At 47.5% G+C, this 24699-nt stretch overlaps 1 protein-coding gene across 1 annotated transcript in view; it reads right to left on the bottom strand.

Annotated features, from left to right (window-relative positions):
* The window catches only part of LOC119374613 (ubiquitin carboxyl-terminal hydrolase 34), a 152743-nt gene that overhangs the window by 85698 nt on the left and 42346 nt on the right, over positions 1-24699 (bottom strand). Inside the window, exons 20-29 of the mRNA XM_049411107.1 lie at positions 23341-23423; positions 23128-23282; positions 19477-19753; positions 16572-16657; positions 15035-15262; positions 11821-12036; positions 10803-11000; positions 4568-4678; positions 3051-3191; positions 1899-2012 (exon numbers count right to left, since the gene is read on the bottom strand). Coding sequence (XP_049267064.1) covers positions 1899-2012; positions 3051-3191; positions 4568-4678; positions 10803-11000; positions 11821-12036; positions 15035-15262; positions 16572-16657; positions 19477-19753; positions 23128-23282; positions 23341-23423 — 1609 coding nt within the window. The remainder of the gene's footprint in view (positions 1-1898; positions 2013-3050; positions 3192-4567; positions 4679-10802; positions 11001-11820; positions 12037-15034; positions 15263-16571; positions 16658-19476; positions 19754-23127; positions 23283-23340; positions 23424-24699) is intronic.

Raw genomic sequence — 24699 nt, 5'->3', positions numbered from 1 at the left:
TTCTCCAGCTAGCATGCATAGTCTGCGTCTCCAGGCTTTGGCCCTACTTGGCAACTGAGGCACTGATTAGACGGAACAACGGCGTCCAAGATGAGGCCCGTATGGTATTTGATAATTGCCCCAACTCCAATATGGGATGTGTGCCCACACTTGTGCCATGTTCCATCATAACACACTGTTATATCCCTGGTGAAATATTGATCCATTTCTTTGGAAGTGGCTTTTACAGCAGAAGCAGATTCTGCATAGAAATTTTCGATGCACTGTGTCTGCGGTTCCCTGAATTTTTTCAGGTGCTTCTGAAAAGTCTTGTGATGGAGGCCACGATGGGACATATTCATTGCTGCCCAATAGAGCTGTTTGTCCCTTGCCTATCTGTTTTGTTGCCATAATGGCTCTTACATTCACATCAAAGGCCCTTTGAGTCTTCCTGACGAGCAGAACTCCACAAGCTTGCAACTACTCCACAATGCAAGCATATTAGCTCAAGCTTTCAAGCTTTGTAGCAAGTCCAAGTTGGGTGCCTCCTCGTACCTTCATCCCAGTCGTGGTGCACCGCTGGCACGGGGTCCCAGGTTGCAGGTTGTCCAGGGCATCCATTTGCACCAAGGAAAAATTTTTCGCCTTCACTTTTAGCGGTGGCAGCTTCATGATCGCGCTCCATTACCTGAAATTTCCGCTCCATCGCTGGCATAGCGCCAAGTTCTCTTTGCACAGATGCGCGTTGTTGATCCGGTGCCTCTTTTTCCTCGCACGTCAGAAAACTTGTTCGCAAATGCACAGTTGACGACGCAATCGCACTCTTCGAGGCCGATGAAAGAGCGAACGTGGAAGCCGCTGTTGATGAGCACGAGACACCAGGCGCACTTGTTACGACAAATTCTTGCACCGGTGGAGCAGGAGTCCCGTTGCTAGGCGCGTCGATGCGACCATTCTCTTGCATAGATGAAGCAGAAGCTGCCGCACAGGTATCGTTGGCGCGATCACCGTCGGCACACATGAGAGTGGAGAGCTTCACCGTGCGGACAAGCCTCTTAACTCGCTTCGCTGCACCGAACGCTTGTAGAGTCTTCCTTTTCGTTGGGCGCATCGTGAGCGAACGCAACAACGGTCTCGTAAAGACAGTTGAAAATCGTTTCATAAAGACGGTTGAAACGTGAAGAGTATGCGAACAGCTGCAACGATAGATGATAGCGAGCGGAACACAAAAAGAGGACGCCGGCAACGGAGAAGCAGCAGACGAGTGGTGGCATTATGCGCAAGTGCACTACGTCATCGTAATGGAGCGTGCACTTCGCCCAATGCCAGATGCGCGCCTCAGCCGCGGGAAACTTGAAAGCTCTTGCGAGCCTTCCAATCATGAGCGGCTTGCTCCTCTCCTGCGCTGCCGCTGGTGCTGTGGGTGACGGGGGAAAAAAGTGCAAGAATTCACAAACAAAACAACACCAAAATGGCGTCGCTCCATCAAGCGGTCGAGAAACTGTGATCGCTGCAAGTTGGGGTATTTTGAGCGCTCGCGCGCCGCTCTAGGGCTGCCGTGGCTTGTTCTAAATTTTATTTTAAATGGTTTCGCAATGAATTAGACGTTGATACTTACAGAAAAGGTAGTTTATGACACATACTGCCCGAATATATGGTTTGCCAAAAAATCAACTTTTTTGCGATTTTTCGGTTTTCAAGTTTTCAAAGACTACGTCCCCCCTTAAAATAATAATAATAATAATAATAATAATAATAATAATAATAATAATAATAATAATAATAATAATACTATTTGGGGTTTTACAAGCCAGAAAGATGACCGGATTTGGAGCCGGCACACTCGCCGACATGCAGCTAACGATTTAAGGCTACGATAAATTATGATCATGACAGTGGTGGCGGTGGTGGTCTGTCACCTTCTCTGCCCAGGTTGGGCCGAGGGGAACTGAAAATCCCATGTCTTTCGCATCGTCTCCAATTTCATTGGTTGTGGAGCAGCAGGGTCCATTGTTCTGGGAATGCACGTCCACCTGAACAGAATGCAACACGAGTGTTGGTTATTCCGTGCCAATTGCTACCTAAACTTCTTAAAGGGGCCCTGCAAAACTTTTCCAAGTAACCATCGAATGGCTTTATTAAAGGAGTTTTATTGCCTCACGAATCGACCGCGGCAAAAATTTTTAGAATCCATCAAGTACAAGCAGAGCTATAGAGATTCGTCGCACACTGTGATTGCTTTCTCTCTTCTCTCGTCCCGACGAGCGCGCTGGAAGATAAGCAGGGAGGGATGGCACAAGAGAAAGAAGTTACGTCACGTGCGTGTCATGGTCTTGAGCACTTTTTCTTCTTATTTCTTTGAACGTGCAGCTTACTTTCAGTGTTATCGCGAGCGCGCACACGGGCACTTGGTGGCCTCCCACGGCTGTCGTGGCAACTATGCAATTCACGATGCTCAAATCAGCCATCAAATCAGTGATCATTTGGGTATATGGCATCATTTGTCAAGAGAAGAGGGAACGATTTCTAGCTGACTTTGAGAATTAATTGTAAATTCCAGGCTGCGTGCTGCGCTATAATGTTTGGCTTGCGTGTTCTCAGGAGCCTCGACTACCAATCGCCAGCGTTTTCTGACCACGTTGAAAAAGTGCTGCAGAGCCCCGTATTCAGTCTTTCGGAATGTGCTAAGATTTGAGAGAATCCACAAGAAGTTCACAAGTGCCATACCGATGCACGAAGCTTGAATGAACGCACCAAGTTTAGCTACTAAGCACGCAGAGAGATTTTAGCAGAACTCCGCTACTTTTGCTAGCGTACACAAGAACATTAGCGAAACTTACCGAATCCTCAGCAACCGCCCACCAAGCTGGAGCTAAAGACTACAGAAGGCGCTAAAACAATGTGCCTAAGTGACTAGTGCTCTAAGAATGTATATGCGGGAATGCAGATAAGCAGAAAGGGTTTTCTGCTTGCTGGTAATGACGCTGATAACTAATCGCTAGTGCTAATACACAAATAACATCATTAAGACACCCCAGTTGGTAAAATAAAAAAAAAGTCACGCTTCTCACATCGCTCTCCTTTGGCTGAACTATGTGGGAACGAGATCCACGCTGACGCAAGGATTCCACGATCTGGAGGGAGTACATCAGCTTCTGAGGTTCTTCTGGGTTGAGCAAAGTTTGAAGGGCAACCGCTGCACCTTCGGGTTCCTGAAATGCACAAACACAGGCGGAAAGAGTCGCCCACAATCCACGATTCTTACGTAGAGAAGTGCGGAATCATTATTTCACCTACTGCGGAAACACGCCGTAGCAATACAACATCAAACAATGAAATACGTTCTTCGTATTTCGTGTTTCTGGTAAGTGAACGGGAAAAACGAGATTGGCTCTACGTGAAAGAGTCACAGGTGTGATGCCCCCATTTGACCAGCACAGATACTGCTGTCAACAAAAAACAGCCCGTCAGCTGCTTGCGTATAAATACACGGCACATGAGGAATGCTAAATTAAAGTGCGCGCTTCAAGCTGTCGTTCATTAATACATAATCACACTACTGGAGTGGTCACACATGATCGGTACGTTGGCTTGTCAGCTGCAAGCTGGTCAAGTCAAGATACTGGCCAAAATGTGCACACATGTCCAGAGAGTGCCAATTCAAGTTGCTCTTGCTACATCACATCTTTGCTTCCAGATTCCGAATGTAGAGCTTCAAGTACATGCATAATCAAGTTTACTCTTTCTGTAGTCTTTATAAGTGCTTTAGGAGAATCACAGAGTGCCTAGCGAGAGGAGGTTATCGTAAAGCCTATGTCAAGGGCAGCTTTTACCTCATGCATTTTGTCTTACTAAAGAAAATGAAACATTGCCATATCATCCTGTCACATTTTGGTGGTCACTGCACCCATCCTTGTCTTTCTTTGTCTGCGGAGGCTGTGGTTGATAGCATCACCGCAACAACCACAAGGTTTAAAAATTCTGGGGTTTATGTGCCAAATCCACAAAATGATTATGAGGCATGCCATAGTGGGAGACTCCACATTAACTCTGACCACCTGGGATTTTTAAACATGCACCTAAATTAAGTACACAAGCGTTCTAGCATTTTGCCCCCAGTGAAGTCTGGCCGCCATGGCTAGGAATCAAACGCACGTCCTAGAGATTAGCAGCAAGCTACTACGGTGGGGTCACACATCAAGTTTCAATAGTATGTACGGTATTTTCTCGCGTCTAAGCAGCCCCTGTATATAACCCGCACCCCCCCACACTGGAAGCAACTGACAACTGCCAAAAAAAGAAAACAAAAAACAATCCCCAAGTTTTGATGTAAAGATGCCTTCCTTGCATTACAGTGAAGCTGTGCCATTAAGTCAACTTGCACACTGCAATTCGCGAATAACTAGCACCCGCAATTCGCGAATAACTAGCACCCGCACTTTAGCTCCGAATATTCTGTATACTTTATGCGGGTTATAAACGGGAAAATACGGCACTTCGGCAGCAATGTCAACTGCGGCAACACAGACCGTTGACATCCACTCAAATTGTGGCAAAGAGACGTTCCAACTATGTCGCTACAACTTACCTGCGCGACCTGTACAAATTGACGAAGCACAGCGGGTGACGTAGGAAGCATGATGAGTATTTCCCAGACTCGTCTCGACAGGACTTGGGCCTTCGTGTGCAACACCAGTTCCTGTGGCAAAAGAACGAGGCAATGCAAACTAGCTCAAGCCATCAGCGGTGCCCAAGAAGTTAACAGTGATGCTACCGAGGATTTCTGATTTGGAGCAATTTTTGGAGCAGCAAAATTTCCATTTTGGAGCACTTTGGAGCAGCAAAATTTTCATCTTGGAGCACTTTGGAGCAGATAATTTTGCATCTGGGAGCACTTTGGAGCAGCGAATTTTACATCCTGGAGTGCAATACAGAAGCATATTGCATTAACATTCAAGCACCCGAGTATTATTATGGGGCTCTTATGAAGGCTAGAAACAGGGGCGTAGCCAAGGGGGGGGGGGTTGGGGGGGTTCAAACCCCCCCCCGAAATTTTTCAGTTTTGCTAGCGTGTATATACATGCACACATACAAACGAACGCACGAACATACATAAAGTATGGTTGAACCCCCCCCACCTGAAAAAAATTTCTGCAGTGATGCTACCGAGGACTTCTGATTTGGAGCAATTTTCGGAGCAGCAAAATTTCCGTTTTGGAGCACTTTGGAGCAGAAAAATTGTAATCTTGGAGCACTTTGGAGCAGATAATTTTACATCTGGGAGCACTCTGGAGCAGCAAATTTTACATCCTGGGGTACACTACAGAAGCATATTGCATTAACATTCAAGCACCTTAATAATTATTATGGGGCTCTTATGAAGCCTAGAAATACTTCGACTCATTGCAAATCTCGTGGAAAAAATCATCTCAGGAGAGCTCCATACTTCACTGGCTAATGAAAAAATAAGAACTCATGCAGTTGAGTGTTCTGGATTAACCTCTTCGTCGACTATTTTCGACACTAGCAAATAAACAGAATACCGGATCAATAAAATTGCACTTTATGAAATAACACTCTAAATACATCTATGTGGTTATCAGCAGACGTGGTAGACAAACGCCGTGATGTACAGCAGCGCCTCAATGGCAAAGAGCCACACTATCCCTAATGCATTCCCCTAAGAAGACTCCAAGGCGAAAGCCACGTTATTTTTCTTCTCGATCGCCGGGCTGATCCTCTCTGCAAGCTTTCTGCACCTCACCTGGTTTTGCGCTAGCTCCATGATCGGCGCACCGATCACGGAAGCAGTGTAAAGCGACGATGTCCTGCGATGACGTCATCACGTGACATCACAATATATGACGCCATGATAACGTCACAAGTTTTGACGATCTATGACGTGATGATAACACCATCACATGATGATTATTTTTTGCATCAATCGATTGACGCCGCCGACGGTCAATTTTCGTGTTTGATAAAGCCTCTAAGGCTTTCCCATTAATATTGCGTATTGAACGTTAACAGCCTGGCCGTTAACAACCTGGCCTTACATACCAAACTGTCCTCCACCATGTCACCTCTGTGCCATGCGCGAAACAGCTTCGCTTATCATCCACTTCACATAGTTAAATGGCTCCTCAATTTTTTTTTTCATTTTTATTGTGATAGCGATTATATGGGCACTCTCGGCGGATTTTTGCCGTCGCCGTTGCCGTAATTTTCCGTATAAAGTCCAAATTAATAACATCACCACGCGCATTCTAGCCGCGGGTAAAAGCTCGCGAGCGCTGGCGACGAACGCGGCTCAAGCGGAGATTAAACTAGCCGGCCGTCTGTCTCCGTCGCACGGAGAGTGCATGAGATAACATCTTCCCGCGTGCGGGCCTGCCGTGGATTGCTCATCAAACATAGAGGAAACGCCCCGCCCGTCTTTCGTAAGGAGCATGAAGGGACGCCAGGGGAGCGGGGGGGGGGGGGGGGGAAGGGGACCGCATCGTTCGAAAGGCGCAGTCGCTTGCGCGCGCGCTATCTCGAGGCATCAGGAGACGGCTTGTAATCTTGCTGTGCTTTCAACGCTTACTACGCGTTTAGAGAACTCAGTGCACGAAAACACTTCGCTTCCTGGAGCGGCCATATTCCCTTAAACCAGCGTTTTGTTGAGTTACGCGAGATCGGATCCAAGCGATCTAGCTGCTAGCCTTACTTCGCTTAACAATACAATTTGTTGGTATCGCATTCATTGCTTCGCCCTTAAGCGAAACTGTGAGTTCTTTTTTATCCGTCCGCTAGTGACCCTGGAAAGCGAGGGGCGGACGTGTAACATGGCGTAGCCACTTCACTGTAGGCCGTCAGCGATGGGCCCGCTACTGACAGCTGCCCATTTGCGGCTGCTCCGACCAGGAGATATGCTTTTATTAATGAGATGACATTTTAAAAAAGAGCTAGTAAAAACTTCGAATTGGAACCCTAGCACGCGAGCTCAAAAGGGCAGGGCCTTTTAGGGGGTATTTACCGCAGAGTGATTACAAACTTCGGATGTGTTGTGGAAGAAATTACGAAAGAGCTCTTCTGGATTAAGATCCATAGATAAAGTATACCTGAGAAGTGTCAACGCGTTCCCACCGTTCGCGTGCTCTTCCATAAACGCGAAGCAAGGAAAATTCGATATTGTTTAGAATAACAGAGAGCTGAGCTAGTTGGTAAGTATTCATTCTAAAAAGACAGGGCGTGCAAACAAGGACACAAGAAAAAAGTCAGGACACCACAAACGCCGTTGTTAGTCGGCGTTTGTGGTGTCCTGACTTCTTTCTTGTGTCCTTGTTTACACGCCCTGTCTTTTTAGAATCGATATTGTTCCATATCCCCGATTTCATTCCGCGATGTCCAGAAACAGAAGTGACAGACATTTTAGCGGCACGCATGTAGTCATTACTGAACATTGCTTTCCTTACGTGCCGTGCGACGCTTGAAACGAGCTATCAGCAGTGTTTCTGGAACAGACGACGTTCGGCGATGAATCGCCGTCGCACTTTCTCGCTACCGATAGGCCTATAGACGTCACGAGCCTCTGTGGAGAGCGTGTTTTGCTGTCGAGCCGACTTGCAGAACAGAAGCTGCGTCGGCACCGTGCATGGCATCGTGACTTACTCGGGATGCACGCGCGAGCACTATTTATTCAGCGCAATAAGTCTTGGTCCGTGGTTGTGACTTTGGCAGCTCCAAGATCAAGCTGGACATGTTCTGACGCGCCGGCGGTGCGATTGCCGGTGACAGACGCTCCAAAACCCGAGACTTTGGCGCAGTTTGGCGCAATTTTCGTCGATATTATCAGGCTGGCGCAGTAAATACAATTTGGCGCACTTTGGCGCAGTTGGCGCAGGAGTGGAATCACTGATTTCTGGCTACGCCCCTGGCTAGAAAAATTTCGATTCATTGCAAATCTCATGGAAAAAGTCATCTCAGGAGCATAGGCGTGCGCACAGAGGGGGGGGAGGGCAGAGGGGGCGCCCCCCCTAATCACCTAAAAGGGGGGGGGGGGCGCAAAATCTGCCCCGCACATTGACCCTTGCGATAGCAATTATATGGACACTCTCGGCGGATTTTTGCCGTCGCCATTGCCGTAATTTTCCGTTATAAAGTCCAAATTAACAACATCACCACGCGCATTCTAGCCGCGGGTAAAAGCTCGCTCTGACAAACGCGGCTGAAGCGGAGATTAAACTAGCCGGCCGTCTGTCTCCGCCGCACGGACAGCGCATGAGATAACATCTTCCCGCGTGCGGGCCTGCCGTCGATTGCTTATCAAACAGAGAGGAAACGCCCCGCCCGTCTTTCGTAAGGAGCATGAAGGGACGCCAGGGGAGCGGAAGGGGGAGGGGGTGGGACCGCATCGCTCGAAGGGCGCAGTCGCTTGCGCGCGCGCTATCTCGAAGCATCAGGAGACGGCTCGTAAACTTGCTGTGCTCTCAACGCTTACTTCGCGTTTAGAAAACTCAGAGCAAGAAAACTCTTCGGTTCCTGGAGGGGCCATATTCCCTTAAACCAGCGTTTTGTTCAGTTACGCGAGATCGGATCCAAAAGAGTTAGCTGCTAGTCTTACTTCGTTTCACAATACAATTTTTTGGTATCGCATTCATTGCTTCGCTCTTAAGCGAAACTGAATTTTTTTTAACCATTAGCTATTGACCCCCGAAAGCGAGGGACGGACGTGTAACATGGCGTAGCCACTTCACCGTGGGCCGTCAGCGACGGGCCCGCTACTGACAGCTGCGCATTTGCGGCTGCTCCGACCAGGAGATATGATTTTACTATTGAGATGACATTTAAAAAAAAAGCAAGCAAAAAATTCGAATTGGAACCCTAGCACGTGAGCTCGAAAGGGCAGGGCCTTTTAGGGGGTATTTACCGCAGAGTGATTACAAACTCTGACGTGCTGGCGGAAGGAATTACGAAAAAGCACTTCTGGATAAAGATCCATGGATAAAGTATATCTGAGGAAAACTGTCAACGCGTTTCCACCGTTCGCGTGTTCTTCCATAAACGCGAAGCAAGGAAAATTCGATATTGTCCCATATATCTACTGCGAGCGATCCCAGATTTCATTCCGCGATGTCTGGAAACAGAAGTGACAGACATTTTAGCGGCACGCATGTAGTTATTACTGAACATTGCTTTCCTTACGTGCCGTGCGACGCTTGAAACGAGCTATCAGCAGCGTTTCTGCAACAGACGACGTCCGCCGATCAATCGCCGTCGCACTTTCTCGCTACCGATAGGCCTAGACGTCACGAGCCTCTGCGGAGAGCGCGTTTCGCTGTCGAGCCAACTTGCAGAACAGAAGCTGCGTCGGCACCGTGCATGGCATCGTGGCTTACTCGGAACGCACGCGCGAGCGCTATTTATTCAGCGGAATAATTCTTGGTCCATGATAGCGACTTTATTGGCAGCCCCAAGATCAAGCTGCACATGTTCTGACGCGCCGGCGGTGCGATTGCCGGTGATAGACGCCCCCAAATCTGAGACTTTGGCGCAGTTTAGCGCAAATTTCGTCGATATTATCAGGATGGCGCAGTAAATACAATTTGGCGCACTTTGGCGCAGTTGGCGCAGGAGTGGAATCACTGAGTTAAGCTACTTAAGAGTCGCCACAGCTTACCAGCGGAATCTGCAGCATGAGAAAACTATAGCACCAACTCTGCTCACATCGTTATCGTTCCTGCTATTGTTTAGGTAAAAGAGAGGACCGCACAAGGCATGTTGTACAGTACTCACAGACTGAAATGCGACACAATTTTCTTAAGTACACTCAAACCTCATTATAACAAAGTCGCATCTGCCACGAAAATAACTTCGTTATATCCAAAAATTCGTTATAAACGTTTATTTGGAACACTGTAGCTATGACAAGACTCTTCTTCATTTACTTTGTTATAAACGATAATTCGTTATATCCGTGTTCGTTATAACGAGGTTTGAGTGTATAACGTCTGCTGTGGGTAATTACTAGACTTGTGCGAATATTCGAGCACTTCAAATATTCGAACTTCAAATATTCAAATATATTACAGTATTCAAATTCGCTTCGATTCGAAGTATTTAAAATGAACGAATAAGTGTATATTAGTCCGCATGTAACCCCCCTGTAAAGGTGATTTCACTGCAGTGGAGGGGTGCTATACACCTTTCCAGAAAAAATCCGCACTGCCGTGAATTACGCTCTGACCCAGCTCTGCTATTGCAAGCGGGCGTTTCGTGTGTAGCGACACCACGGACCCCCATCCCACGCGGCGCCTCGCCGTGCATGACTTTGCCGTGTTCGGGGAAAAAAGGATCTTGGGGGGTTGAACCGACACCGGGTGCTTGGACCTTTAAGGCCCCCACAGCAGAGGCCCACTTCAAGGTTAAGGGGGCACACTGCTCTTAAAAATTTTGCTGTATTTCTAGATCGATTTTGATGAAACTTGGCAACATTATGTATATCTGTGTACTGATTTCAAATATGCAATTACTTTTCGAGTATATTGTGTAGTTTTTAAAATACAAAATATTTCATGTGCCCATTGGGGAGCAAAATGTTTTCTAAACTGAGAGAGTTACAAAGTAAATCAGCATATCACAACAATCTGGAATCAGAACTGAGTGCAATGTAACAAAAATGGATGTTCTAAACACATCTGAACAGAAGTTATTGTATGTTGAACGTTCACCACTGAGTCAATTGTGAAGCTGAGATTTCGCTCGTGAATGTTCAACATATTGTTTCAGATGAATGCTGAAACAACAGCCCAAAGAGCCACAACTATATGGCGCAAACTCACCCCAGCCCGGTTCCGCGTCCGGACATTCCCGAGAAGCTGCATGAGTGAGAAGAGACACTCCAGGTAAGTGGGCCGCAGGAGCACCAAGGTGGGTAGTCGCTCCCGTGGTGGGCAGGGAAGCAGGCTTGCAGGCTCAGGAAGGCCGGGCCCCCCTGCCCGCCGCCTTTGCCTCGTGGCTCCTACCGACACGAACACAATCTGCAACCACACCATGTTCAAGGTGGTTAGCGTTAGATGTAGACAGACGAAAAGTGCAGGCCAGGAGTGAGCAGTTATTGAGAGCAATAAATATGGGATGTGGCAGACCACGTGACACAAGCACAATCTGCGCCAGGTTCAAAGCGGTGAATGTCCGAGACAATCAAACTTGTCAAGGTGTTGGACTAAGACACTCTTTCTCGAAGCCATAAATATGGCAAGAACGTGGTTCCTTCGACCTCCATACAGAAAATGTCAGGACTGAGCGTCCGCACTAACTTTCCTGCACCTACATTGGTCAGCAACAATCGTGACGAAGCAATGCACCGTGTTGGAATTAGGCTATGGTTCTCCTAAAAACAGCATCGAATGTCTAATGTTGTACTAAGATTCCTGCTATAGATTGAGTCATTCACATTTATGACAAAGTGCCGTGTTCAAGCAGATGATCGCATCCCTGGCAGAAGTGAATCAGAGGCCTGCTTACGGTATTAATCCTATTCCTTTGCAGGCTGATCACACTGATGGAGAAGTGCTGCATTCAAGCTGACTAGTGCTTTTCCTGTGAGACAGCGCCAAATGCTTACAGCAGCGTTCCCATTCCTTTGCGAGTCGGTCACGCTCACGACAAAGTGTTGCGTTCAAAGTGACCTACGCTTCTCCTCAATGACAGAGCTTACCCAAGATGTAGTAGGGAGGTCACACTAATCACCCCCTCTCGGTGGCAAAGATACCACTCAGAGTAACCTGCATCAAAGATGCCTACTCTTCGCCACAAAATCAGGGTGGAAACTGATATCAAAGCGCTTGCTCTTACAACCTGGTGATCCTTGAAGCCGAGGTCAGCCAAAGGCTTCTCGTCCAGATCGGTGGTGAGCTCCTGCCCCTGGGTGATCATGCGCAGGACGGCTGCGGGGCCACCCTCACTAGTAGCCTGCAGCTGCGGTTGCAGCTGCGGCTGAATTCCTTCCCACCAGTGGGCCACCTCGGCACGAAGATCGCCCACGAGGTCCCAGCTCTGGAGCTCTAACGTTGTCTGCAAGCACACGAATGCTCGTAAGTATGCACACCGGGCCAACAACCTCTCAAGTGACCAGCCAGAGGCAGTCTACTCCAGTACAAGACCATCAGATTAAAGGGACTGAATTCTGGCCAGAACATGCGATTAGATCCTGGTGGAAATGAAAAGACCGTGAATTATAGTGACAGATTCAAGCATCCTTTTCACAATCTGAGTAGGATTTATATTTTCCAATTGCGTTTTTAAGTCACAAAAAAACGGTATGTCAAGCAGCCTAGTGGAAGAGCCTTGAAGCTGGATTATGGAGTCGTTCACATTGCTGTATGTAGTCTGGTGCTTTCATACGCATCATATTTAGTGCTCAAAATTAGAGTATGTATAGTATTTCCATTCCCACTCTATTCCGTGCTGCTTACGAGCTAAAAAAAAGTTGCACGCTGAGAAGCAGCACTGCCTTCATGTCAACTAGCGGAACATGTTGAGCCGTGGCGCGTGTGCATGGAGTGCACGCTTGCGCAGCAAACCACCGCGCACGAACACAAACCGCTCTCGCGCTCACCTCCCACTGTTTTCAGCACGTGTTGTGTGTATATGACTTCACATTTTGCAGATCGAAAATTTTGATTATAAATGTTTCCTGGCGTTTTCCATGTTGCCATTCCGTGAATACACACTGACTGGTAAGCTTTCTGTTGCGCTCATGAAAACAGGTACCATAAAGATTGGTTGTCAGTCCCTTTAATATTCTTGAAAACGGGGTATCGCTGGAGCCAATGTTTCGACAAGTGGTTTTGTCTCCTTCAAGGCGGCAACCGTCGACCTTAAGGGGTGTAAGTGTATGCCTCGTACACTTGTCTTCTTCAAGATGCTGCCTTGAAGAAGAGAAGACCACTTGGGGAACCGCTGGCTCCAGCAAAACCTCGTGTTCAAGAATATTCATCTCAGCAAGCCTCCGTCTTCTCCTCAACTTCTGCCTTGTTTAGATTTAGACCATCAGATAGTCACTTGTGAGACATTGAAGATTTGTCTGACCCTGCAACTTCCACGGAACGCACACAATTATACCGTAATTTGGCTGCACTGCCTCCACCAGTTCTGGGCGATGTTGCATGCAGTGACACACAAGTGCCATGTCGCGAAAATGCAGCATAGCACATATGTGCATGGTGCAAGCGAATCACAGATGAAGGTGCTGAAGCAAGCAAAGTGTGCTGTCTGCTACGAGAGGTCAAGCGCCTTTCACGAACGCAAGCAGGAATGGAAACCACATTCGCTGTCCATCGTCATGCCCCCACGTGGCGGTAGTATCAGGGCACAAAAGTGCTGGCGTAAGCTTGCCAGGAAATGCAGCAAACGAGACCACCACCCAAACAAAAAGAACAACCAGCCAAACACCAAACATGCACTCTCTGGTACTTGCGGCAGCTAGACCAAGTGCTTCAATCAAAAAGCACGAAACACTGCCATCGAAACATGGGACAGGCGGTGCATTTACACAACAGCCTGCACTACTCCCAAATCAGTCATTGCAAAGAGATCTGAGAACATTTGCACAGCTTGCCCTAGCATGGTAAAGTGGGACAAAGGCAACTCTTCACTCACTCTCAAGTCAAGGACAAGGTGCAGTCACTGAACTTTAGTCAGTTACAACCTACGAAAAAAATGTAAGCTTTGTCCACAGAACCGTGGTGCGCCGGCCCTTCACCCGTGAAAGACAGTCGAACTAGCTGGTTTCTGCAAGAACAACAAATACTTTTTCTCGGCTAATGCAAATACTACAAATACTAAAAGTTAAAGGTTCATCAGTACTGCCTAAAAAATTACATTTGGCTGAGCAGCGATGTCAGTGCCCCTGATGAAATTTACCAGGACATTCGAGTTTCCGACCTGAAACTAGCGACACAAACATGTGTTTGTACAGCAAAATCGACTACAGTAGAATCGCGGCGATATGAACTAGACTGACAAATTTCGGCCCTGATACGAATTCACAAAATTCCCCAGCCGAATTTTATTGAGTCCAATAGGCCAAAATTCGGATTTCCCGAACACTTTCCCTCATTGCGATGGGTGATACAAACTTTGGCACAGAAACAGTTGAGCGACGACCGGGAGCAGCGAGCTCCGGAACGTTTCAAAGTACGCGCGTGGTCAGCGCACAGTCAGAACTGTGGTTATCGTCCACAACCGCTGAGAATGAAACCACAGCCACTATCGATGCAAGCATGCATGGTGATGACGAAACTACGAAAATACATGCACATCCAACACTCACCGTGCTTTCCGCAAATGCTGCGGACAAAACCATGGCAGATGCAATCATAGATAGCAATGAACAACATAGTTTTGAAGGCACGTGCGTGGCCAGCACACATGGATTGGAAACAGAAACACCATTTGCCGCAACTGCTACACACAAAACTGCGATCACTATCCACGTGATCATCGATAGCTACTATGCGGCTTCGAAGGTACGCCGCTAACACAGCAGTAGATTAAAAGCAATAAAGTCGCAAAACGCAAGAAACGTTTCGGCGTTCCTGTCGTTCTTCACATATGATTATGGTGGAGCGGACTTTGGCACTTAGTTTTCAGTTAGCCTCACGCGAAGCTTTGACGCGCACGTTCGCGGCAGCCAGCTGCACCATCCCTTATCGGTCCATTCGCGTGTGTCCCAGAAAGACATACACACGAGTTATTTTGACAGAAATAAGTGTTTCGTGCATATATTGCAGTTTGAAAACGGGTGGCTAGTTTTTTGGCGATACGAAATTTCGGGTGATAACAAATATTTTCGCTCCCCCTTGAGATTCGTATCACCGAGATTCTACTGTATCTCAAAAGTGCGAGAAGTGCTCGACATCACGAAAATGAGCAAGTGCTATTAGATGGAGCATTTATGCAAGTTCTCTTTGGAGGGACAGCGATGGCTGTAGGCGGAGCAGACAATTTTGCTGAGGTGATAACCGACTATAGCGTGCAAAAGTGCAACTCCAATTGAGGAGAGCCGTACCTTGTGAGAAAGCCCAGCAGGCTGGCAGATGATGCGGAGCGGACAGTTGCCCACCCCCCTGGGGTCCTGGAGCGCCGCTCCGTGGGGACTGAGGCCGGCACCGTCCCGAAGCTGCCACCGACGTAGGTGGAAGGCGTAGCGCCGCTGGAATGCCTCGAGGTGAAGCTTGAGCAGCTGCAGTGCCCGCTGCACCACCGTCAGCGTCGTCTCCTCGGCCTCCTGTGGGTGCTGGCAACGAGGCAAAGCGAGGTTAGTGGCACAACCAATTCGTTGATTGATCGATCAAACAATTAAGCGGGAAACATGGGTCTTGAAAAAAATTTTTTTTACTTCTTTGTCGATTGACATGAAACACGCCGAGTTTATGTATATTTGTGGCAGATTTCAAATATGCAGTTATTTCTCTAGTGTGATATGTAGCTCTTTAATATAAAAAATTTCATGTGCTTTTTGGGAGCAAAAATTTGCCCAAACTGAGAGAGTTACCAAGTAAATCAGCACATCAGAATAATCTGAAATGAGAGCTGAATGCAAGAAAAGAAGAATGAATATTCTAAATCCATTTGAACAAAAGTTATGGTGTGTTGAACATTTGTGAGTGAGTCGATGTCAAGCTGAGATTTGACTCGTAAATGTTCAACATGCAATAACTTTTGTTCAAATGGGTTTAGAACATCCATTAGTGTTTTCTTAAATACAGTTCTCATTCCAGATTATTATGATGTGCTGACTTACTTAGCAACTCCCTCAGTTTGGGAAAACTCTTGCTTTGGAAAGGGTATACGGAATGAATATTTAAAGAACTACATGTTGTACTAGAAAATGAATTGCATATTTGAAATCAGCACACAAATATCCATAAACTTCGCAAGTTTCATCGAAATCGATAAAGAACCCAAAGAAAAAGTTTTCAAACCCTGTGCCCCCCTTAACCGCTTCGAAAGGATGGAAATTTGCAACAAGCAAATATGCTTGCACAATGAAAAATAAAAAACCGCGCAAATTACAGAGACGTAGTATAAGGCAGAAAAACACAGTACGAGTGCTGTGCCGACCATTCATCGCAGATTTTTTTGTTTACACTTCGTCTCTGCAATCTGCACTGTCTTATTCCATCAGGTAATTGTTGGCACTCAAAACAACACCTAAGCTATAAACATACTACAGTGAAGGAGACTAGACCGAACAGTGCAGCAATTCCGTTGCAATTCTTCTTTTCACACTTTTATTAGCGGTGAAAGTGAAGCTCCGTGAACATTATCACCGACATCAGCAGGTCATAAGCAGTAGATGATAAGTAAAGAATCGAAGCAATTGAAAAGGAACTCCGCATTCTCTAGGCTCCAGACTCATATTCCCCATCTGAGACGCTCTCTGCAGTTTTAATAATTAAGTATCTCCAGTTTTAAGTTACTTTAAAAATTAAGTTAGAGCAGTTTTAATAACCGAATGCTGCGATTTGTTCTTGTTCGCATTTTCACGAAAAGTGCACTTCTAAAAGAATATGTAGTTGTACTGGAGTGCAGTCCCAACTCACCTCAGCTAGGCTGTCCGCTGCTGTTCGTAGGCTGTGCATGCATCTCTGTGCAAACTCTTCTTCCCTCTCCAGAGTGCCCTGGTGAGCTGTGAATTCAGACATAAAGAGGAAGTCAATTTTCTAATGCAAGACTACGTCACACAGATAAACCACATCACTACAGCGGCAGTGCTTTACTTTTTGGCCATAACCACTTCCTGTGAATCCTTACTATTATCATCATACAGTGAAACCTCGTTAATACGTACCTGCCGGGAACGCGGCATAACTACGCACTAAACGGTAGTACGCATTAAACACCAAGTACAAATTTGCATCTCCTAGCGTACGCCATCGCCGCCAGCAAATAAATAGAGTGCCACAGCAAATATTGCCTAAAGTACCCACCGCAAAACCTTTTCTTTCTTTTTGCCAAAGTGGAGAAAAGATCCTGGCACACTCGCACGACCGCCCGATAGCGCGCAGTGGCGACGCCGAAGAGCATTTCGAAACTATTGCAGGGTCCGGGATACGCGGTCAACGCAGTGACCGACATAGCGACAGAACGGACAGTGTCTGCTTTTCGCGATATATGTGCATGCGTCTATCCGCGATTTGCTACTAAACGAAAACTGACACAGTTCCAGTGAAACGCGGTACGGCTGCGTGGAGCCGATCGTCTCCCGACTAGTTGCGTGCAGCGCGTCGCCTACTCGGCTCACGCCGTCACTACTGGGCCACTTGCTGTGCCGCACGCGCGCATTTATCGTGGGAATGTTGTTCGTACCCACTTCGCTCCAGATCGTGCACAGATGCGGCGAGTAGCTTGTTCGGTTAACGCAGCGATGACGAGCTTCATGCAAGCAATGCGCACTCCGCGATGCTCTAGCGGTCCTGACAGCGGACGGAGGTGCGTTGGGTGGTCGCCTAATAAAAGCGTGCAGTATGGTTACAACCGCGCTACGCTTGCTGTATCGTACACGTGCGTTTAGTGTGATAGCGTTAATGCAGCGAGGTTTCTCGGCGCCCGCGACCCGCAACGCTAACTACGCAACAGCGATCTGCTTTCGCTTCTACAAAGCGGTGCGCGCCTGATGACGGCTTAGTAGCGTTTGCTATCGGGCTACATGGCTGAAGTTCTTCGATCCTACCGAGCATTTGCGCCACCAATTCAACTTCAGCCTTGAAGATGGCCGCGCACAACGAAGCGTCAGCGATCGGCGGCCCAGCGCGTTCAGGTTGTCGTCTAATAAAAGCGTGCAGTAAGCGCTGCGCCGCACGCGTGCCCGAGCAGATAGCTGAAGATACTTATTGTGATAAGGTTGTCGGCGATAAGTCATGTCGGCGCGTTCGTCGGTGGCCGCCACCTCGCCTTCGTTCTTTCCCGATGCTTACCAGCAAAGGCGTCGACGCAATCGCGCGGAAGTCGGAATCGGGGATCGACTGGTCTGCGCACTTCTCAAAAAGGCGGAAGACCTTTGGCGGCACATTCTGGCGTCGGGAAGTTGAGCGGCGCAGTAAAATTTTATGGCACAAAAAGTTGTCGCGGTACGCAGGGTACGCACTAACCGGTAGGCACAGGGCGAACCACTACGGCTTATGCGGTCAGCGAATGCATTGAGCTCTATGGGACTCGGTCGGGGATTCGTCGCAACTACGTTTTAACCGTTGGTATGTTTAAAGCGGGTACGTATTAACGAGGTTTGACTGTATCATGCAAGGCAAGCTTGCTGAATCTGAAACTGCGAACACTGCTGCTAATCTGACAGTGAAACAACTACACGCGATCAGGTTACATGCCCGACGGTAACTGTTCTGTACAGCTTTGAACACATGGGAGCACAAGCCAGAGCCTTTGATTGTGCAGTGACACAACAACAAGTGCGGGATCAACTTTAGTGCTGTCACTTCACAACTGTCAAATGCACAAGCTGCCACAGTTGTCACAATAGTGTTGGTTCATTTTCCAGGCACAACATGGCCTAAGCACAAGTTCATTACTTCTAGAAGTGTTTCTGGATTCTTCACCGGCGCTACAGTTTGATGATATTAGCACCAATTTAAGCACACTCTTTCTTGTTTCTTCACGAATAGGTGTCATTTCTGCAATGCTAACAGACTGCCTATAGTTTGTTACAACCTAAGATCAAGTACAAGCTCCGCCCCCAGAACTGCGGCGTACCTGCCTTTCAGATGTGTAAGAAAGCTGTGATTGGTCGTTTCCATTATAACCGTATGTACTTTTTCGCTGCTGGTATAAATACTACCACACACACTAAGAATTCAAAGTTCATCCTCCCTACTTAAAATATTACGTTTGGCAGAGCATTGATGTCAGAATCTCCGCTGAAATTTGGCAGCATTTCGGTTGAAAATTTGGCAAATTTTCAACCGAAAACCAGCAACACAAACAGGAGTCTGTATGGGAAGATCACCTACCTAAATCACGTTAGATGCTCGACGCCACAAAAATGAGCAAATGCGATTAGATAGGGCTTCTATGCAAATTCTCTCTGGGTAAGACATTCTCCCTAGGTGGGGCTTACATTTATTCTTAATAACTGCTTATAGTTTAAGAATAATATCTAATAATATCTAAGGTTTTATGTGCCAAAACCACCATATGATTATGAGGCACACTGTAGTGGAGGGCTCCGGAAATTTCGACCATCTGGTGTTCTTTAATGTGCACTGACATCGCACACGGGCCTCTACCATTTCACCTCAACTGAAATGCGACCGCTGCGGCTGGGATCGAACCCGCGACCTTCAGGTCAACAGCCCAGCACCGTGGCCCCTGATCCACCACGGCAGACAACCGCCTATAGTTTGTCCAAGATAACATCCCTAAAATACTTCTTAACAAGCCATAGCCAACGAGACAACTTTTACAGCCACAACTCTGCACAACAGTTGTGGCACTCACCATGGAGGTAGAAGCTGTTGAGGTACTGGATGGCCGCCATGCTCACGTCGGTGCTCGACGCCCTGAGTGCAATCTCCCAGAGCTGGTCGATGCCACTGGCCAGCTGTGGCGAGGAGCTGACACAGTGGTCCTGCTCCAGGGACGAGCCCGTGGAGCTGGAAGGGCGCGGACTGAGCAGCACAGACTCAACGGGGGGAGCCACCCGGTTCGAGCCGCTCAGCTGCTGCAGCAGGTGCAGTGCCGTCATGCTGGTAGAAGCAGCGGGAACCTGGGGCAGCTGTGCGAGAGAATAAGAACCGTGTCACATGGACTTTTGGAAGGCTTCTCAACCGGCATTCCATTGACTCAATGGTAATGTTCGAGTTACTACGTGGGCTTCCAAAGGCCACCAGTTCAACAGTCTATCGAGTCCACGGAGCACCCTACAAATCTATCGAAACCCCAACATACATTGAGCTACGGAAACAAAAACATTGCGAGCGTACCTTCTTGTTCACAGTGTGCTTGACTCACGATTAGAAAGAAAATAATCAAACTAGTAAGCTCTTAAAATAATATATGAGAGCGATATTAATTACTTAATAATGTATTTTTGCCGCTTGAAAAGTACGAACTGCGATACTCTCGAAACAGCGACGTGCCTGTGTTGTCGAGAATATATAGCAGCCGTATCGAGCCGCGCAAATGTTGCCACAGTTTAGCTGCTAAACAACTTAAAAACTAAACATATATGCAAACAACGTATAAACAATTTATTAAAATGTTTGAACAAAAATAACAGACATATTTGTGCTTTCAAATGGATATTGTTTAAGTTTCGGTGACATGAAAACGAATGAAGACCAATAGCGCCGCACAATTTTTGCAAGAAATGCCTGAACCCCTCAACGGCCCTTCAAAACTGCCGTGTAATAGCACCACAACTCCACTGAGTCGACAGAGTTGTGGCACTTTGATGGCCATCAACCGGATGGCCTTTCTAGGATGGCCATGGAACAAGAAAGACATAGTGACAAAGGTGACATGCATATTCCACTTCAAGGAAGATGCAAAGTCAGCATCAAAGGCAATGCCTCGACAACAAGAAGAAACAAACACAGCTGAACACAACATCATCTCCAGTGATGCAACAGTACGAATCCTGCACTTGAAAGGATGTTCTATGCATGCCATCAGTGGCGCGAGTGAAACTTGCTAACACTGCCAGGGATACGATTAGTACACACGCACGGATAGAGTCAGTGACGACATAACGAACAAGGACGTAAACAATGTAAATAAAAAATTATTCTAAGTTCCAAAAGTGATATGGCATTGTGATGCTGACAAGTTTTATTTCGCCGACGCGTAGCCTCGCGTTGTAAGCCTAGACACAAACTAGCCCAACCTTTCACATTGCTAGACAAGTCCCCTCGTTGGAATGAAAATCGAATTCTGTCATTTAACATCCCAAACCGATTGATGGGATATGAGAGACACGCCAGTAGGAGGCTCCAGATTAATTTCGACCACCCAGAGCTCACATCTACACGAGAGCTTTAACAGAAGAGCTGTTTAACTCGGAGAAGCCCTGTTAGTCGTGAACAGAAATTATCATCAGGAAGTGGCACGCGCTCTCTTTGTCCTCTTGTTCATCTTCTGCTTCGCTTCCAGGACATGTGCGCCGATTTGTCCCGAGTGGGATGCAATAACTCTGAAGGGCAAGAGAACGAGTATAGAGAGAGAGAAAGAGACGAAAGAAAGAGAAAGGGAAATACATGGTGAGGCAGGATTTGAACCCACGTAACCTTGATCCGAAGGGCAGCGTCATAAACATTCAGCTATCCAGAGATGCTAGCAGAACAAGCATTTATGGGAACCACATGATTGCGTTGCTATGGGCGAGAGAACGAGAAAAAGACAGAGAGAGAAAGAAATAGAAACAGAGAGAGCGAAAGAAACTGATAAGAAGAGACAGAAAGTATTGCATAGCGATGTATAGTATAGTATAGCAAGGGGGTGGGAAAGGGAAGTGCAGGTGAGGAAGAGGAGAGGGTAAAGCACAGCAAAGCCATGTATAGTGTAATTTAGCAAGGTGGTGGGAAAGGGAAGTGAAGGTGAGGAGGTCTGATGTGAGGGTGAGGAAAACGATGAGGGGAAAAGGGTAAAAAAGCATACTCTTGTATACTATAGTAGCAAGGGGTGTGAAAGGAATGTCAGGATGAGAAGGAGAGAAAGGAGGAGGAGACGGCTACCGGCTCCGCTGTTTCCTCAATCTTTGCACCACTAGTGCACAGCTGCCCCAATTTTTCTGAGTTCCAGTTCCATTCCACTGATTAGTGATTACCCATCTCCACTCACTCAAGTTCTTTCATGCTGTGCCGATCTCGCAGGAGTATGATGATGGCAGTGGCTTGTATAACGAGCAGTGTTACCTTCATTGAATTGTCCAATTGCGAGTACACATTTGTACTTCTAATCCTTTTTGTTGCGCCATGTCTTCAGCACTTCCAAGTATTTACAATTTTGATTCGAAACCAGTTCAGCTATATTACAGTAGAACCCCGCTATTACGTTCCTCACTGCTGCGTTTTCCCGGCTGTTACATCGTTTTCCGCCGGTCCCGGCATACCTCCCATAGGATACAATGTATTGGGAACCCCGCTGTTACGCCGTAACTGTCGGACCGTTCCCGTATGATACGTCGCGAAGTGCGCTCGGAGCCGACCGAGTCACTACCGAAGAGAGTGGCCATGGTGCATTTTCACGCAGCTTGGCCTGGTTTGACTGTAATATTAGCCGCATGAGAGGCGCAAGCAACAGGATCTTTCTATTGATGCAAACAAAAAAATGGCCTTCGAGATTCGTATTGCAAAGATGGCGTCTATGACGTAATTGCTCGCGGAAGCAAGGCCTTCGAGATTGGCATTTACTATTGGCAAAAGCATAGCCTTTGAGATTTGTACAGCACAAACATGGCATCTATGACGTAATTGCTCGCGAAAGCAAGGCCTTCAAGATTGGCATTCACTTCTGCCATCGCGTTGGCGTAGACTCATCATCATCGTTATTTGTCGGAGGACGGGAGGAGTTCGAGCTGGTTGGAGCTCGCATGGTCGTGCGCGCGGTGCGCGGTCGGACTCGCCGCGCTGGTCGTGATTGCGTGTGCTTACCGTATTTACTCGAATCTAGGCCGGCCCCGATTCTAAGCCGACCCCCGAAATTCGCAAGGCCAGAAACAAAAGAAAACCTAATCATTGTACTCGAATCTAAGCCGACCCCCCCACTTTCGCACATCGTTTTTTCGAAAAAAACATCGGCTTAGATTCGAATAAATACGGTAGTCTTTCATGCCTACAGCTGTTGGTATTAAAAAAATCACATACGTTGATTACATTTCTCTGGATGAGGCCGTCCCCAGCTCCGCGTTTCTATCCATCGACTAGATCGCGGCTGAGCGTGCCAATTTTCGTGCTGCTCGTAAGCATTGAAATAAAATTCTGTACCACTAAATATTTTGTCGTTTTTCCTGTTTTTCGGCTCTTACGTTTCCCGTCTCTTACGTTTATTTCCTATGGTCCCTTCAAAAATGTATCAGCGGGGTTCTACTGTACTGTGAAATGAGAGATTACAAGCTTTCTGGAATTACCGACACTTAGCCAAGAAATCTACCTTGTGCAGTAGTAGGTGACGAAAAAGGTCGGGACTGAGGGCATGCTGTTCCTTGTTGCGGACTTGACTCAGGAGCCAGCTGAAGAGCTCATCTCCACATTCTGGGTCCAACGCGAGACACGACCACAGGACGTCCACTTGGTCCCGGCTCAAACCTGAAAGTCGTGCAAAGCATTACTCAACGTTCGAGCCCACTCAGCGACCTCTACTCACAAAAGTCGTCGGGCGACCCGGCCGCGGAGAAGATGCAGGACAAGAAATGCAGCCGCACCTGTATCTGTTCTCTGTGCGTATAACTGTAAAAAAAAAAAAAGAAGAAGAAGAAGGGACGTTCGAAAACACGCATTCTTAAACAATATTAAAGATAATTTTTAAAATTTGGCAGAAACCAATAGACAGTGGTTACCAAGGATTGCTAGCTATATCGGTTATTTGCTATGAGATCTGTGGTAAAATTCTAATAAATTCAACAAAGTTTCACAATGTCAGTTAGCTTCCTATGTTTAAAATACATTTTGAAGGCCCTCTCAATGTAAACGTGAATTATGGTTACATCAATACTCGGCTTCCTAGGTCGAAGCAGCATGATCAATAACAGCTGACGAGATAAATACAGTCGAACCCGTTTATAACGAACTCGAAAGTGTCGCGAAAAGGGGTCGTTATATCAGTAGTTCGTTGTATATGGACTCGCCCTTAAAAACGTGCGCTTACCGGCCAAGCCGTATTTTTTCTTTGTGCACTCTTATTAAAGTGCTAACAACCCCTTCGGTGACAAGCTAAGCCTTTTCGCATCGTGAAGCGACGTCCGCTGCGTGCTCACGAGTGAATTAACCACCTTTGCAATGAGCTGACACCGTTTCACCGAAGCGCGATACCGCGACGTGAAGCCGATCATCCCTGGCTAGTTGCATGCAGCGCGTCGCCTACTCGGGTCGCGGAGTCACTGCCGGGCCGCTTGCTGTATGCCGTATGCGCGCGTTTGTACGTTCTTCGTGCTTGCTTCACTCCGGACCGTGCACGGGTGCGGCGACTAGCCTCTTCGTTCCAACGCGGCGAAAACAAGCATTTTCCAAGCAACGCGCACTCTACGTCTCCGCGATGCTCTCGCGGCCCTGCACGACGATGCGCGGCGCACTTCAGTTGTCACCTAGTCAAACACGCTGTATACGCTCGCTGTCAGTGCATCGACGTTTCTCGGTGCCCGCGCCGCTCAACAACAGCGAGCTACTTTCGTTTCTACAAAGCGACGCGCACTTTAAAGCGGTCTCGCACGACGCGGCGGCGGCAAACTTGCGAACGGCAGCATGGCTAAGCATGGCGCGCTCGTACCGCCGTCAATCCGCAGTGTACGGTGTACGCCACATGCGCAGCCGAGCTGATATCTACAGATGACTGTGATAAGGTTGTCGGCTATAGGCATAACGGCACGTTTATCGATGGCCACCACCACGCCTTCGCTCTTTTCTGATGCTTATCCGCGAAGGCATCGCCGCAATCGCGCGGAAGTCGTAATCACCGATCGACCGGTCTCTGCTGTTACCAAAAAGACGGACGACTTTTCGCGGCACA

This window comes from Rhipicephalus sanguineus, chromosome 11 (assembly GCF_013339695.2).
Source record: "Rhipicephalus sanguineus isolate Rsan-2018 chromosome 11, BIME_Rsan_1.4, whole genome shotgun sequence".
In the NCBI taxonomy this organism is placed as follows: domain Eukaryota; kingdom Metazoa; phylum Arthropoda; class Arachnida; order Ixodida; family Ixodidae; genus Rhipicephalus; species Rhipicephalus sanguineus.
This window is presented reverse-complemented; position numbering and strand designations above follow the sequence as displayed.